The sequence below is a fragment of the Heptranchias perlo genome, chromosome 7, assembly GCF_035084215.1.
Source record: "Heptranchias perlo isolate sHepPer1 chromosome 7, sHepPer1.hap1, whole genome shotgun sequence".
Classification (NCBI taxonomy): domain Eukaryota; kingdom Metazoa; phylum Chordata; class Chondrichthyes; order Hexanchiformes; family Hexanchidae; genus Heptranchias; species Heptranchias perlo.
Window position 1 is genome coordinate 18,911,498 of NC_090331.1, and position 15,894 is coordinate 18,927,391.

At 38.4% G+C, this 15,894-nt stretch overlaps 1 protein-coding gene and 1 non-coding gene across 2 annotated transcripts in view; one reads left to right on the forward strand and one right to left on the reverse strand.

Moving 5' to 3' along the window:
• The window catches only part of clasp1a (cytoplasmic linker associated protein 1a), a 335,495-nt gene that overhangs the window by 275,733 nt on the left and 43,868 nt on the right, over window positions 1-15,894 (reverse strand). The window contains exons 3-7 of the mRNA XM_067987125.1: window positions 14,082-14,160; window positions 9,445-9,548; window positions 7,984-8,075; window positions 7,799-7,874; window positions 1,888-1,985 (exon numbers count right to left, since the gene is read on the reverse strand). Of these exons, the coding sequence (XP_067843226.1) occupies window positions 1,888-1,985; window positions 7,799-7,874; window positions 7,984-8,075; window positions 9,445-9,548; window positions 14,082-14,160 (449 nt within the window). The remainder of the gene's footprint in view (window positions 1-1,887; window positions 1,986-7,798; window positions 7,875-7,983; window positions 8,076-9,444; window positions 9,549-14,081; window positions 14,161-15,894) is intronic.
• On the forward strand, window positions 15,545-15,671 carry LOC137324084 (U4atac minor spliceosomal RNA). The gene has a single exon (XR_010963490.1). It is a non-coding gene; the product is annotated as a U4atac minor spliceosomal RNA (small nuclear RNA).

Sequence of the window (15,894 nt, forward strand, 5' to 3'; positions counted from 1 at the left end):
GATAAATGGTTCATTCTCGGGCTGGCAACCAGTGGCCAGTGGTGTTCCGCAGGGGTCGGTGCTGGGTCCCCAACTCTTTACAATCTTGTTTAACGATTTGGAGGAGGGGATTGAGTGTAACATATCAAAGTTTGCAGATGATACAAAGATGGGAGGGAAAGTGGAGAGTGAGGAGGACATAAAAAACCTACAAGGGGATATAGACAGGCTGGGTGAGTGGGCGGAGATTTGGCAGATGCAATACAATATTGGAAAATGTGAGGTTATGCACTTTGGCAGGAAAAAAAATCAGAGAGCAAGTTATTATCTTAATGGCGAGAAACTGGAAAGTACTGCAGTACAAAGGGATCTGGGGGTCCTCGTGCAAGAAAATCAAAAGGTTAGTATGCAGGTGCAGCAGGTGATCAAGAAGGCCAACGGAATGTTGGCTTTTATTGCTAGGGGGATAGAATATAAAAACAGGGAGGTATTGCTGCAGTTATATAGGTATTGGTGAGACTGCACCTGGAATACTGCATACAGTTTTAGTCTCCATACTTAAGAAAAGACATACTTGCTCTCGAGGCAGTACAAAGAAAGTTCACTTGGTTAATCCCGGGGATGAGGGGACGGACATATGAGGAGAGGTTGAGTAGATTGGGACTCTACTCATTGGAGTTCAGAAGAATGAGAGGCGATCTTATTGAAACATAAGATTGTGAAGGGGCTTGATCGGGTGGATGCGGTAAGGATGTTCCCAAAGATGGGTGAAACTAGAACTAGGGGGCATAATCTTAGAATAAGGGGCTGCTCTTTCAAAACTGAGATGAGGAGAAACTTCTTCACTCAGAGGGTAGTAGGTCTGTGGAATTTGACGCCCCAGGAAGCTGTGGAAGCTACATCATTAAATAAATTTAAAACAGAAATAGACCGTTTCCTAGAAGTAAAGGGAATTAGGGGTTACGGGGAGCGGGCAGGAAACGGGACATGAATTTAGATTTGAGGTTAGGATCAGATCAGCCATGATCTTATTGAATGGCGGAGCAGGCTCGAGAGGCCGATTGGCCTACTCCTGCTCCTATTTCTTATGTTCTTATGTTCACCACTTTCCAAGTATATTGTGAGCAAGCAAAACTGCACTGAATAGAAAGTCTAATAACATATATATATAAAAAAGTATTCTAAGCATGTTTCAGAACAGTACTTCTATACCACTAACTGCAACAGAAACTCAAATTGCTGGTGCTGATGAATACTTCAAGGAATGCTGATTTTATATTATTTTTGACATTGAATCACCACAAATGTATTAAACCAGTGAACTATACAACTTATGATAAATTCAACAAACCAAAGTACATCAGACTAAAGAGAGCCAGGCAGAAATATTAAATTTAACCACATCAAAAAAAATTTGAAGAAACATTTGCAATATCTCATGTAACTTCATCCACATTGCATTGCCAATTGAAAGGTACATTTTTAGATATTTAATGTCTGCACTGGTACTTAACAAAGACAGTTTCCACTTTACTGAAAAAATTCTTTCCACTTTATTGAACACACGTCTCATATCTATGAGATTCTCGAGAACCCGATGATCATACGGCTACCTCAGTCTCTGGACCAATCGGACGTGTTGTTACATTGTTGCAATAACATATCTGTAAATATGCAACATATTGTCTGAAGTTAAATATTTTGGAAGATTTCTTAAGTATTCAAAATAGTAGTTGGTTTTCTTCGCAACAAGAATAGCACAAATATTATAATCTAACATTGCTAACTATTGCATACTGTTCAAAAAAACAAATATCACAATTATACAATGAATACAAGATTTTTAGCAGAGTAAAAGTAAGAACGGCACCTGGAATTATTAGTTGACATAAGTTATTTTATGCTTACCTTGATTGTGGTAGCCCCTTTTTATAAAGATCTGCTCGGACACGCTCTCCTACATGTTTGTATATTGCTACTAAACTATTTATTGCTGCATCTCGGACCTGATGAGTAAAAAACAATTAAAATAAAAAAAAGTTAGAAAAGTACTAAGATCCTATTCCCTCTTTTTGTATAATCCCAGATTTGACAACCATTAAAAATTTTGATTTATCTCAACACAAATGTTAAGAACACGCATTAGAAAAATGTGTTCAAAAGCTTGATACAAAGTTCTGCTACAGCACTTGCCACCACAAGAGGGCAGTGTGTATATATAAAAACGTAAATTTCTGCATGATTAGTTATAATCAAGTTTTCCATGTCTTTAATTGGGTAGCAATTTTGAGGAAAATCATTCTAGGGTCATGTAGTAGTCTGGCATTTGCTACAACTGTTGCACTCATGGTTCAAACAAAAAAGTCAAGAGTCTGACTGTTCTGGAAATCAGATTTTACTGAATTTCAAATATATTCATCTCGTTAATCAATGCACACAATATCAGAAGAATTAGCAACTTTAATTACATTCAATGTTCATAGATAGCTGGCCTTGTTAAAATGATTGAACTTGTTCAACATTTTCTGGATTAGTTAAATGGATCAAATCTATGAAGACTATAAAATATTATTTATACTAGGACAATAGATGGACAGCAGTGAATTACGATGCTGTGGTTTGAACACAGTATCTGATGAGGAAATAAACTGACAAACAGCAGTATATTAACTCAAGCATTAAACTGTACTTTAAACAGGTGGGAGAAAAAGGCACTTATTATAATTAAAAGAAAGAAAATGAGGCAGTGGTGCAATTGATGAGCAATGGTAACCAGAGGACTGCATCTGTAGCTGCAGAGAAGACACCATGCAGAAACATGCAGCTTCCCAGAAAAGGGTTTAAAAAAAAGCGTGGACAAGTCACCTCCATGTCCACCTCTCGGTCGACAGACACAGAAAACTAGCAATATTGACGAGATTCTGAGCAAGTAATTTGTCCACCCTTTTTTGGTAAGGAATACTCCATGGTATTGGGAAGGGGCCTCAAGGAGACCCAAAAAAGGCTCTCAGTTATTACAGGACTTGTGCACTGAATAGAAAGGTGATTTAAGGTGTCAGTAAATAAAGTTGACAAGACACATAAAAAGGTACTATAATATTTAAAATTAAGTTGCAACAGTAAACAAATCTGAAATAAAACAGAAAATGCTGGAAAAGCCCAGCAAATGAGGCAGCATCTATGGAGAAAGAAACAAGAGTTAACATTTCAGGTTTAAGACCTTTCGTCAGAACTGAAAGATGTTAAAAAGTTAAAGTTTTTAAGCAAGTACAGAGCCAGGGGAAAGGTGGCAGGGGGAGGGAGGAAAGAACAAAAGGGAAGGTCTGTGATAGGATACCAGGCAAGAGTGATTAAATGACAAAAGGGATGATGGTGCAAGGCAAGGAGGGTGGTAATGGAATAAGTAAAGAAACAGAAGATTGGTCTAAAGTAGCTGTAAATGGCAACGGCAGAACCATTATCAGCACCTGCTGTCCGAAAAAAATGAGAGCAGCGATTATGAAATCAATGTAGAGTCCAGAAGGTTGTAAAGTGCCTAAACAAAAGATGAGGTGCAGTTCCTTGAGCTGATGTTGAGCTTCATTAGAACAGTGTAAGAGGCCGAGGGCAGAGGTGGGAGTGGGACGGGGAATTAAAATAGCAAGCGGCCAGGTCAGGGTCACGCTTGTGGACAGAGCAGAGGTGTTCAGCAAAGCAGTCACCCAACCTGCGTTTGGTCTCCGCAATGTAGAGGAGACCGCATTGTGAGCACTGAATAGAGAATACTAAATTGAAAGAAGTACAAGTAAACCGCTGTTTCACCTGGAAGGAGTGTTTGGGGCCATGGACGGTGGGGAAAAAAAGACATGGTTGCAAGGTGACCAAGGTTGGGAGTTAAATATTCAAGGTTATTTAACATTTCAGAAGGATAGGAAAAAAGGTTAAGGTAGTGGGGTTGCTATGTTAATAAAGGATGAAATTGGTATAATAGTGAGAAATGATCTTGGCTCAGAAGATCAAGATGTCGAATCAATTTGGGTGGAGGTAAGAAATAACAAGGAAAAGAAATCACTGGTGGGAGTTGTCTACAGGCCCCTTAACAGTACCTACACTGTAGGGCAAAATATAAATCAGGAAATAAGGAGGGCTTGTAAAAAAGGTGATGTAATAATCATGAGCAATTTTAACTTTCACATTGATTGGACAAATCAAATTGGCAAAAATAGCCCTGAGGAGGAGTTCATAGAGTGTATTAGGGACTGTTTTTTAGACCAATACGTCGGGGAACCAACCAGGGAACAGCCCATTTTGGATCTAGTAATGGGTAACGAAACATGAATTTGTTAATGATCTCAAAGTAAAGGATCCCGTGGGAAGCAGTGATCATAACATGATGAATTTCACATCCAATTTGACAGCGAGGATCTTGGGTCTGAAACTACTGTATTAAACTTAAATAAGGGCAACTATAAAGGAATAAGGGCAGAATTGGCTAAACTGGACAGGGTAAACAGATTAGATGGTATGATGATGGATAAGCAGTGGCAAACATTTAAAAATATATTTTACAACTCGCAACAAAAATATATCCCTGTGAGGAGGAAAGACTCCACAAAAAGGGTGAACCAACCATGGCTAACTAAGGAAGTAAAGGATGGTATCAGGTTAAAAGAAAAAGCATACAACATGGCAAAGATTACTGGTAAGCCCGAAGATTGGGAAAACTTTAAAAAACAGCAAAGGATGACTAAAAGAATAATAAAGAGGGAGAAAATAAATTATGAGAGTAAACTAGCAAGAAATAAAAAAACTAACAGTAAAAGCTTCCATAAGTATATAAAAATGAAGAGGGTAGCTAAAGTAAACAATGGTCCCTTAGAGGATGAGACTGGGGGAATAATAATGGAAAACAAGGAAATGGCAGAGGAATTGAACAGATATTTTGTATCTGTCTTCACAGTAGAAGACACTAATAACATAGCAATAATAGTAGAAAATCAAGGGGCAAAGGGGAGGGAGGAACTAAAAACAATCACTATCACTAGAGAAAAAGTACGAGGTAAACTAATGGGTCGAAAGGCTGACAAGTCCCCTGGACCTGATGGCTTGCATCCAAGGGTCCTAAAGGAAGTGGCTGCAGAGATAGTGGATGCATTGGTTGTAATCTTCCAGAATTCACTGGATTCTGGAAAGGTCCCAGTAACACCCCTATTCAAGAAGGGAGTGAGACAGAAAGCAGGTAACTATAGACCAGTTAGCCTAACATCTGTCATTGGGAAAATGCTAGAATCCATTATTAAGGAAGTAGTAGCAGGACATTTGGAGACTCATAATACAATCAAGGAGAGTCAACATGGTTTTATGAAGGGGAAATCATGTCTGACAAATTTATTAGAGTTCTTTGAGGAAGTAACAGGCAGGGCGGATAAAGGGGAACCAATGGATGCAGTATATTTGGATTTCCAAAAGGCATTCGATAAGGTGCCACATAAAAGATTACTGCACAAGATAAGAGCTCATGGTGTTGGAGGTAATATACTGACATGGATAGAGGATTGGCTAACTAACAGAAAAAAAAGTCGGGGTAAAAGGGTCATTTTCAAAATGGCAATCTGTCGCTAGTGGGGTGCCGGAGGGATCAGTGCTGGGGCCTCTACTATTTACAATATATATCAATGACTTGGATGAAGGAACAGAATGTCTTGTGGCCAAATTTGCTGATGATACAAAAATAGGTGGAAAAGCAAGTTGCGATGAGGACACAGTGTCTGCAAAGGGATATTGACACGTTAAGCGAATGGGTAAAAATTTGGCAGATGGAATATAGTGTGGGAAAATGTGAAGTCATCCACTTTGGGAGGAAAAATAAAAAAGCAAAATATGTGAATGGAGAAATACTACAAAACGCTGCGGTACGGAGGGATCTGGGTGCCCTCGTACATGAAACACAAAAAGTCAACATACAGGTGCAGCAGGTAATCCAGAAGGCAAACGGAATATTGGCCTTTATTTCTAGGGGGATGGAATATGAAAGCAGGGAAGTCATGCTACAACTGTACAGGGGGCTGGTGAGACCACACCTAGAGTACTGCATACAATTCTGGTGCCCTTATTTAAGGAAGGACATATTTGCATTGGAGGCAGTTCAGACAAGGTTCACTAGGTCACTAGGTTGATTCCGGGTATGGAAGGGTTGTCTTATGAGGAAAGATTGAACAGGTTGTGTCTGTACTCATTGGAGTTTAGAAGAATGAGAGGAGATCTTATTGAAACATACAAGATTCTGAGGGGACTCGATAGGGTAGATGCTGAGAGGATGCTCCCCCTCATGGGGGAATCTAAAACTAGGGGGCATAGTCTCAGAATAAGGGGTCGCCCGTTTAAGATGGAAACTAGGAGGAATTTCTTCCCCCAGAGGGTCGTGAATCTTTCGAATTCTTTACCCCAAAAAGCTGTGGAGGCTGAGTCATTGAATACATTCAAGGCTGAGTTAGACATATTTTGATTAGCAAGGGAGTCAAAAGGATATGGGGAAAGGGCAGGAAAGTGGAGTTGAGGTAAAAATCAGATCAGCCATGATCTCATTAAATGGCAGAGCAGGCTCGAGGGGCCGAATGGCCTACTCCTATCTCTTACGGTCTTATGGAAATCAAGGTTCTGCAGCACATAACAAAAGCTAATCTATCGGATTTAAATGTTTTGCTTATATAGGATTTTTTGTCACCAACTGAAATAGTTTACCAACCAAGGAAAATAGAAATGTAATGTTTTGCAGTTTGTTAATCGGGCAGTAGATTTGCCAAAAATGACAGTACACCACAGTAACTACAGCAAGATCCAAAGAGCATTGCAAATGTGTAATTATTCTATCATCCTACAGATGGCACCATGCTATACTTGCAGTATTGCGATTAACCAACAGATGGCTCTATCAAAACAAGCAGTTTAAAATCACAGAAATAAAATAGGCCCTTGAACAAAATCAGCACAGAAGAAAGCAAAAATGACTCAGCATACAATTTGTGAAGAATCTCAATACTGAATTGCTACTGTATCTGTCCAATAACATGCTCAAAGCATAAAGATGGATTACGAAGATTTTTTTCAAAATGCCCAGCAACTATACATGGTCAAAAATGGACAAAACATGTAGAACAGGAACCTAGCTATCTCCCTACATAATGAACCAACATCTAAAATCAAGTAACTAAGATTTATTTTTTTACTGATCAGCATTGACTTAAGTGCAATTCACACCATAGAATCATAGAATGATACAGCACACAAGGCAGCTACTCGGCCCGTTGGGCCTGTGCTGGCTCTTTGAAAGAGCTATCCAATTAGTCCCACTCTCCTGGCTCTTTCCCAATAGCCTTACAAATTTTTCCCCTTCAAGTATTTATTCAATTCCCTTTTGAAAGTTATTATTGAATCTGCTTCCACCACTCTTTCAAGCAGTGCATTCCAGATCATAACTTGCTGCATTAAAAAAAAAATCTAATCTCACCTCTGGTTCTTTTACCAATTCCCTTAAATCGGTGTTCTCTGTTTACCAACCCTTCTGCCACTGGAAACAATTTCTCCTTATTTCCTCTATCAAAACCCTTCATGATTTTGAACACCTCTATTAAATCTCCCCATAAATGCCCATGCTATTTTATTTTGCCTGACCTAATATTCAACCATTCAAAAATATAACACATATATTCATTAACAGCTGGTTTTTGTAATTCACGGAACTGTAACCACACACCAGATACTTAAGTCGGACACATATGAGGCAAAGATAGCACTGTGGAGAATCATTTTGTATTTTTTTTTGAAGAAGTTGACTGCTTACCTGACTGTTTGGATCTCCTAATAAATTACAGATATGGGGTACAATTTTGCTTAGAGTTAAACAGTGAGCTCCGTAACTGGAAGAAAAAAAAAACAAGAATTTAAAATTTTGTATGTACATTATACTAAACTGTAAAACAAAAAAATTTAGGAAAAGCTCGACAACCAGTTTTTTTTTAAACTTACGTATTTAATGTGCTAATAAGGCAAAGGCAAATCCCTTCTCTGGTTCGAAAATTCTTGTGTTTAAATCCTCCCAGCATTCGTTCCCAGACATACTGCAGAAAATGGATAATAATTTTCAATTTTTAGAGAAACAATTCTTTACAACATCTGTACATTCAACATCTGTTTTTTGCTAAGATAAACAATTATGGATGTTATAAAATTAACTTTATTCTACTCAAATTAAGATTAATATCTACTTTAGAAATTGGATCAAGTTTTGAAAAAAATAGGGAGCTAGTCATCTAAATTGACATTGATTTAACATGTTAAAGGGAGATAGCTAGACAAATGGAGATAGTCTAGAACACCTGCAGAAGCCCAAAACACAAACACCCAAAATGTGTTGTATCCATTTTAAGCACAATAATGGTTTTATATTTACCCACCCCAGCCACTAGGACTGTTTTCTTCAATGCATCTCTGTTCAAAGAAATCTATGCCATACAATTAATGCTTTATCCAATTAGAATCATTTAATTCCCTTAATTTTAAACTACAAGTACATCAACAACTTGCATTTATATAGCTCCTTTAACGTACTTCACAGGCGCATTATCAGACAAAATTTGACACCGGGCCACGTAAGAGATATTAGGACAGATGACCAAAAGCTGTGTCGAAGAGGTAGCTTTTAAGGAGCGAATTAAAAGGAGGAGGAGGAGAGAGAGGTAGAGGGGTAGAGATGTTTAGGGAGGGAAATCCAGAGCTTAGGGCCTAGGCAGCTGAAGGCACGGCCGCCAATGGCGGTGCAAAGGAAATCGGGAACGCACAAGAGGTCAGAATTGGAAGAATGCAGAGATGTCAGAGGGTTGTAGGAGGTTACAGAGATAGGGAATGGCGAGGCCATGGAGGGACTTCAACATAAGGGTGAGAATTTTAAAAGCGAGGTGTTCCCGGACTGGGAGCCAATGTAGATCAGCAAGTATAGGAGTGATGGGTGAACAGGACTTGGTGTGAGTTAGGATACCGGCAGCAGAGTTTTGGATGAGCTCAAGTTTACGGAGGGTGGTAGGTGGGAGGGAGGCCGGCCAGGAGAGCATCGAGTCTGGAGTTAACAAAAGGCACGGATGAGGGTTTCGGCAACAGATGGGCCGAGGCAGGGGCGGAGGCAGGCAACGTTACGGTGGAAGTAGGCAGTCTTGGTGAAGAAGAGGATATGGGGGCGGAAGCTCAGCTCAGGGTCAAATAGGATGCCAAGGTTGCGAACAGTCTGATTCAACCTCAGACAGTGGCCAGGGAGGGAGATGGAGTCGGTTTGTGGTGGGAACCGAAGATAATGGCTTCAATATGAAATAGATTCAATATTGGTAGGTTCTATTAGCTATTAACAGTTTTTTTTTAAATGTTCTATCACAAATATGGTAGCATCAATGTATTACAGCGGGGAAAAAAACAGATTTCCTGTTCTTAACTGTGTACCTGTGGAGTAGCAGATTGCTCCATGATCTTTAGCAGGAGGCTCTGATCTTGTTCTCGCACTTGATCCTTAGCATCCCCAAGTCTGTCTATTAGACTGGGTAAGACTGCAGAAAATTATAAACAAATAATTTGAAGGATTAAAATAATCAACACCAATATATATTAAGTAGATTACAAAAATTCAAACACAGGTCAGATGGAGGTGTTTATTTTATGCTGAAGTTACAGCAAAGTGTTTCTGCCTCCTAGTTCTGTGAGAAACAATTGTACAGCTCTACACACTATAATTAAAAGTATTTTCGCTGTTTGCTGAACATCTTACCAATAAACATCACAATCCACTTTCACCATACTACAAAGTGCATTCATATTAAGAAACACGTACAAATTATCTCATACTGCAAAGAAGGAACTTACATTAATATAGCATCTTTCACCACCTCAGGACATACCAAAGCGCTTTACAGCCAATTAAGTACTTTTTTGAAGTGTAATCATTATTGCAATATAGAGGAAACACGGCAGCCAATTTGCACACAGCAAGGTCCCACAAACGGCAATGACAGCATGACCAAATAATCTGTCTTAGCAATGTTAGCTGGATGGATAAATATATTGGCCAGGACACCAGGGAGAAATGCCTTACTCGGCTGGACGTAAAAGATCCCATGGCACTATTCGAAGAGCAGCGTGTACATGGGGCCTCAGTTTAACATCTCATCCGAAAGATGGTACCTCTGATAGTGCAGCACTTAAATGGCTCACAAAATAGTACACAACAAACATTTCCCATTCCAGCTTTAATATTCAATGGAATCAGAAGGTATAATGAAATAATTCAGGACAACACAGGTTTGCGTTGCTTGGTACTTTAGCTGAATAGAAAAGTACAATAGCATAGATTTCAATTATTTTTTGTTAGTCAGCTTCATAGTTGAAACGGATAAAACTGGAAGCCTTACAGATGACCTCAGTGTAACCAACACCTCAGCAGGATTATGACACCATAGCAATCGCATTAAAATTAATTACAAGTACAATTTTTAATCCCATGACCAGGTCATTTCAGGCCTTCTGTTAATAAATGTGTACCATGGTCAGTGAGCTGTGCTGTAGTAGTGCTAGACCTGAACCGCAACTTTGGCACTTCAGCATAATCACAGTTTGAAAGATCAAAAAACTCCCTGCTAAGAAGTTTGCTTAATGGCACTAGTCAAGTCATGAGGGTCCAAGGACTAACTCCAGTCAGAAGTAGTAGGGATAACTGAAACATGGTTACATAAAGAACAGGACTGGCAGTTAAATATTGCAGGATATAACATTTAGAAAGGCTAGGAAAGGAAAGGTTGGGGGTGGGGGGGGGGGGTAAGAGTAGCTGTACTAATTAGTGACAACATAATAGCAATAGAAAAAAGTGACATAACTAATATTAAGATAGAAGCAGAATCCATATGGATTGAGACAAAGGACAAGAAGGGATCAATCACATTAATAGTCATATTCTACAGAGCACCTAATGGTGGAAGGGACGCGGAAGAAATGTGGGCAAATCTATGAAATGAGTAAAAAAAAAATCAAATAATCATAGGAGATTTCAACTACCCCCAAATAAACTGGAAAAAAGAGGTAGAGGAGGGGAAAGGAGAATGGAGCTTTTAAAAACAGTGCGCACATGACTCCTTTCTTCCTGAGCACGAGAAACCAGAGAGAGGAATCACTGCTGGATCTAGCAATGGGAAATGAACCTGAGCAGGTAAGAGAAGGAAGCGTAGGGTAGCATAAGGTTTAAAATAATGACTGAAAAATAATTAAGTAAAACAAAGACCAAAGTATCAGATTGGAAAAAAGCAAATTTTGAAGGGATGAGAATGGAACTGGCAAAGGTAAACGGGGAAATTTTTTTTGACAGAGATAGAACAGCAGTAGGAAATATTTTTTAAAAAGTGATAGAGTTCAGGAGAAATATATTCCTCTAAAAAACAAGAACAACCTAGCCAATAATGAAACACCATGGATGGAGAGAGATAACAGTAAAATTGAAACTGAAAAAGGCATACACTGAGTATATAGGCAATGAAAAGAATGAAAAACAGGAATATGAAGAGGTTAGGAAGGATGTCAAAAAACAAAAAGAAAAGCAAAGAGGAACTAAAAAATTAAATTATCAAGGAATATAAAAATAAAATATTCGACAGACACAAATAACAGAAGAAAAATCAGGACAGGGATAGGGCCACTAAGGAATGCACAAGATAAACTCACAGGTAATGACAGCAAAATGGCAGAAATGTTGACTAGTTAGTTACTTTGCCTCAGTATTTAACAGGGAGACTAAGAAAGTGGGTATGACATTAGAAGAGGGGATCAAAAAAGGTATGAAGACATTTAAGATAGGAAGGGGGGAGATAATTGATAAACTAATCAAACTAAGGATAAAACCCCTGGTCCAAGATGGATTCCATCAACGCATATTAAAAAAGTTAAGGAGGAAACAGCAGAGGCACTATTACATACATATAGAAACTCATTAGAAAAAGGAATAGTGCCAGAGGAGTGGCGGACAGCTAATGTTGTTCTATCTCTCTTTTTAAATATAGGAATAAGTCCAGGGAACTATAGACCAGATAGCTTAATGTCAGTGGTAGGAAAGACAATAGAATCTTTATTCAAACATGTAATAGAAAAACATCTAGAAAACAAAGAAAAAAAAAATAGTCAGCATGGATTTCAGAAGGGAAAGTCATGCATGATCAACCTTATTGAATTATTTGAAGAAGTAACAAAATAGTAGACAAGGGCAATGCAGTAGATGTAATATATTTGGATTTTCAAATGGCCTTTGATAAGGTACTGCATAGTAGACTCAATTAAGGTCAGAGCATGTGGAGTCAGGGGGCAGGTAGCAGAATGGATAGCAAGCTGGCTACAAAACAGAAAACAGGGTGTAGGGGTTAAGGGTAGCTACTCAGACTGGCAGAAGGTGGGAAATGGTTTCCACAGGGATCGGTGCTGGGACCACTGTTGTTCACAATTTACATCAATGATTTGGACTTAGGAATCGGAAGTACAATTTCAAAATTTGAGGATGACACAAAATTGGGGGGGTTGTAGTTAATATAAAAAGGAAGAATGTGTTAAAATGCAAGACATTAGTAAACTTGCAGGGTATACGTGTAATTGGCAAATTAATTTCAATATAGATAAGTGTGAGGTGCATTTTGGTAGGGAGAATAAAGGGGCCACATATTGCTTGGATAATAAAAGAGTCTAAATGGGATAGAGGAGCAAAGGGATCTCAGGGCACAGATACACAAATCACTAAAAAGTAGCCGACAGGTTAATAAGGCCAAAAAAAGGCAAACCAAGCACTGGGGTTCATTTCTGGAGGAAAAGAACTGAAAAGCAGAGAAGTTATGTTAAATTTGTATAGGACTTTGGTTAGACAACACTTGGAGTATTGTGAACAGTTCTGGTCTCCAGGTTATAAAAAGGATATATAGGAGGCATTGGAGAAGAGGTAAAGAAAAAAAGATTCACAAGGATAATACTAGAACTGAGGACATACTTATCAGTAAAGACTAAACAGGCTGGGGCTCTTTTCTCTAGAAAAGAGAAGCTATGGGGTGACTGACAGAGGTCTTTAAGATAACGAAAGGGTTTGATAGGGTAGACGTAGACAAATGTTTCCACTTGTAGGGGAGTCCAAAACTAGAGGTCATCAATACAAAATAGTGACTAATAAATCCAATCGGGAATTCAGGAGAAACTTCTTTACCCAGAGTGGTAAGAATGTGGAATGCGCTACCACAAGGAATAGTTGAGGCAAATAGCATAGATGCATTTAAGGGGAAGCTAGATAAGCACAAGAGGGAGAAAGGAATAGAAAGATATGCTGATCGGGTTAGATGAAGGGAGGGAAGAGGCTCATGTGGAGAATAAACGCCGGCATAGATCAGTTGGGCTGAATGGCCTGTTTCTGTGCTGTAGACTCAATGTAACAATGTAAGTGATGTAGACATTGGCATGTTCTAAGTTATAAAGCTTCAAGTATGACATGACCTAAATAATTAGTAACATTTTCAAATAGAGGGAAATAAGCTGTTATTGCAATCTACAAATATTAATGTTTTAAAGTACAGATCAATGATACTGTAATTTGAACTTTTTTTTTAAAAAGTTGTTAATGCACAACCTTGTATGGAACTAAAGAAATAAAAAACTTTCATTTATTTGGCACCTTTCATGACCTCCGGATGTCCCAAAGCGCTTTACGGCCAATGAAGTACTTTTGAAATGTAGTCAGTGTTGTAATGTAGGAAATGCGGCAGCCAATTTGCACACCGCAAGGTCCCACAAACAGCAATAAGATAATGACCGGATAATCTGTTTATCAGTGGTTGAGGGATAAATATTGGCCAGGATATTGGGGAGAAGGCCCTTGCTCCTCTTTGTAAAAAAAAGTGTCATGGGATCTTTTACATCCACCTGAGAGGGCAGGTTTAACATCTCATCTGAAAGACGTCACCTTCGACAGAAATACAGCTGAAAACTAAATAATTTTGATAAGCAGTGACCATGCTGTAACCTTTCATCAATTCACAAACAACTGAAATTAACCAAAAATAAAAGTAACATACCTGTACCAATATACGTTTTAAAGTGATCCTGAAGACGTGAAATGAGGGTTGATAGAATTTCTATACCAAATAAAGCAACCTGTAAAAACAAATTATGAAATTAATGTACAGTTAAAGCTTCTAAACATAAACAGAATAATAAGCAGCAGAAATGAAAGGATATCAATATTTAGTGTCTTTAATAAGGACCGTCACAAGGCACTTCAAAATAGGGGTAATGAAAACAGGCACTGAACCAGGATGGATAAGATGGCGTGACCAAAGGCTTGGTCAAAGACTACACATGCCTAAAAGTATCCAAGTGTGAATTCACGTATAATGGAAGGGGATGGGGAAATAGGGAAAATAGAACAAAATAAAGTTACGGCACCAACGCATTTCACCAGAAAAAGTAATTACAGGACTATCATGTTTTTTTGTTTGAAAAAAAAACAAAAAAACGTGCCATACTGAAATGATGGCACAATACACTGATGTTGCACTGTGTACTGAGAAGCAGGTTTGTGGCCACAATTCACAGCAAATTCAAATATTTCCTGCATTGGCACAGGTAGGGACACAAGAAAATGTTATGGGTGAGAGACAGTCATATAATCCAAATCAAAGTTCATCCCTCTGGTACCCTAACTCCCCATCGGCACTATCTGGCATATCATTCTGAACATTAAGCTTTCAGATAAGAAAGCTCCTCCTGACAACGGTTTTAAATTTACCCTTCACTGGTTCAAATTTTACATCCTTTGGTCCTACTTTACTGGCTTACTTGGTAGTACAGTAATATAAGTTGAACATATTCAACTGATTTCGTCTTGGACGGTAGAGCTATAATTTTTTTTTCATAACTCACTCCCTTACACAAGAATCTTCAAACTCTTCTCTGTACCATCTTCAATACTTGGGTTGAGAAATGATATATGAAGCTGGAAAGGAGTAGGGCGTAAGAGAAGGGGGAGAGAGAGAGAGATTTAAGTATTATTGGAAAGGGACACAGGAGAAGTGCCAAGGCAGATGCAAATGTTTTGAATTGTTTTTCCTCAATGTTCTAATTGATCCATGGCATATTGTTAGGATGGACGAAGACACGATTAACCTGCTACCTATGGGGCATCACAAGCCAAGTAGAAATAATAGGGTCATTACAATCATTCATATTAGAGACAAGAACAAGATTTTTTAATATATAGATGCATTGCGATGCAATAATTAGCAACCTCAAAAATATTGTAATTCCTATACATTGCAGCTGGTGGCAGTGCAGAGGATTGTGGGTAATTACAATTACTACCTTAACAATCATTAATATACCTTCACCGAGAGGTAATCAGCATAAAACTGCTTATATTGTAATTAACAAATATGGTTACAACTCTAAAGACAGTTCATGCAAAAGATAGAAAAATGCTCACCATAAGTTACAAGTGTTACTGTTTAGCCTACACTCCCTTTACAACAAATTATCAGTAACTATCCTTATCTTGGGGTTGCGTGGCTGTTCAATGAACGTTTGGTGAGAACAGCACTGCTAACACCATTACAACACCTTCGCATCACCTGGGCATATGTTCAGGATATGGTGCAATTTTTGGAATCCTGTCATTATTTGGGACTAATTTTTAGAAATTTGTGACTTATCATTGCATATTGAAGTTTAATGATTGTCTCTAAACAGAAGTATATTTGATGTGTACACAAAAACTGTCTCCCCAAATTCAACTATTTTTAAAAAATATATAATCTTAAAATGTGTCACAATCCTAACTTTTGATCCCACTCCAATGCTCTCACACAAATTACTCAACCCCATTCTCCTAAA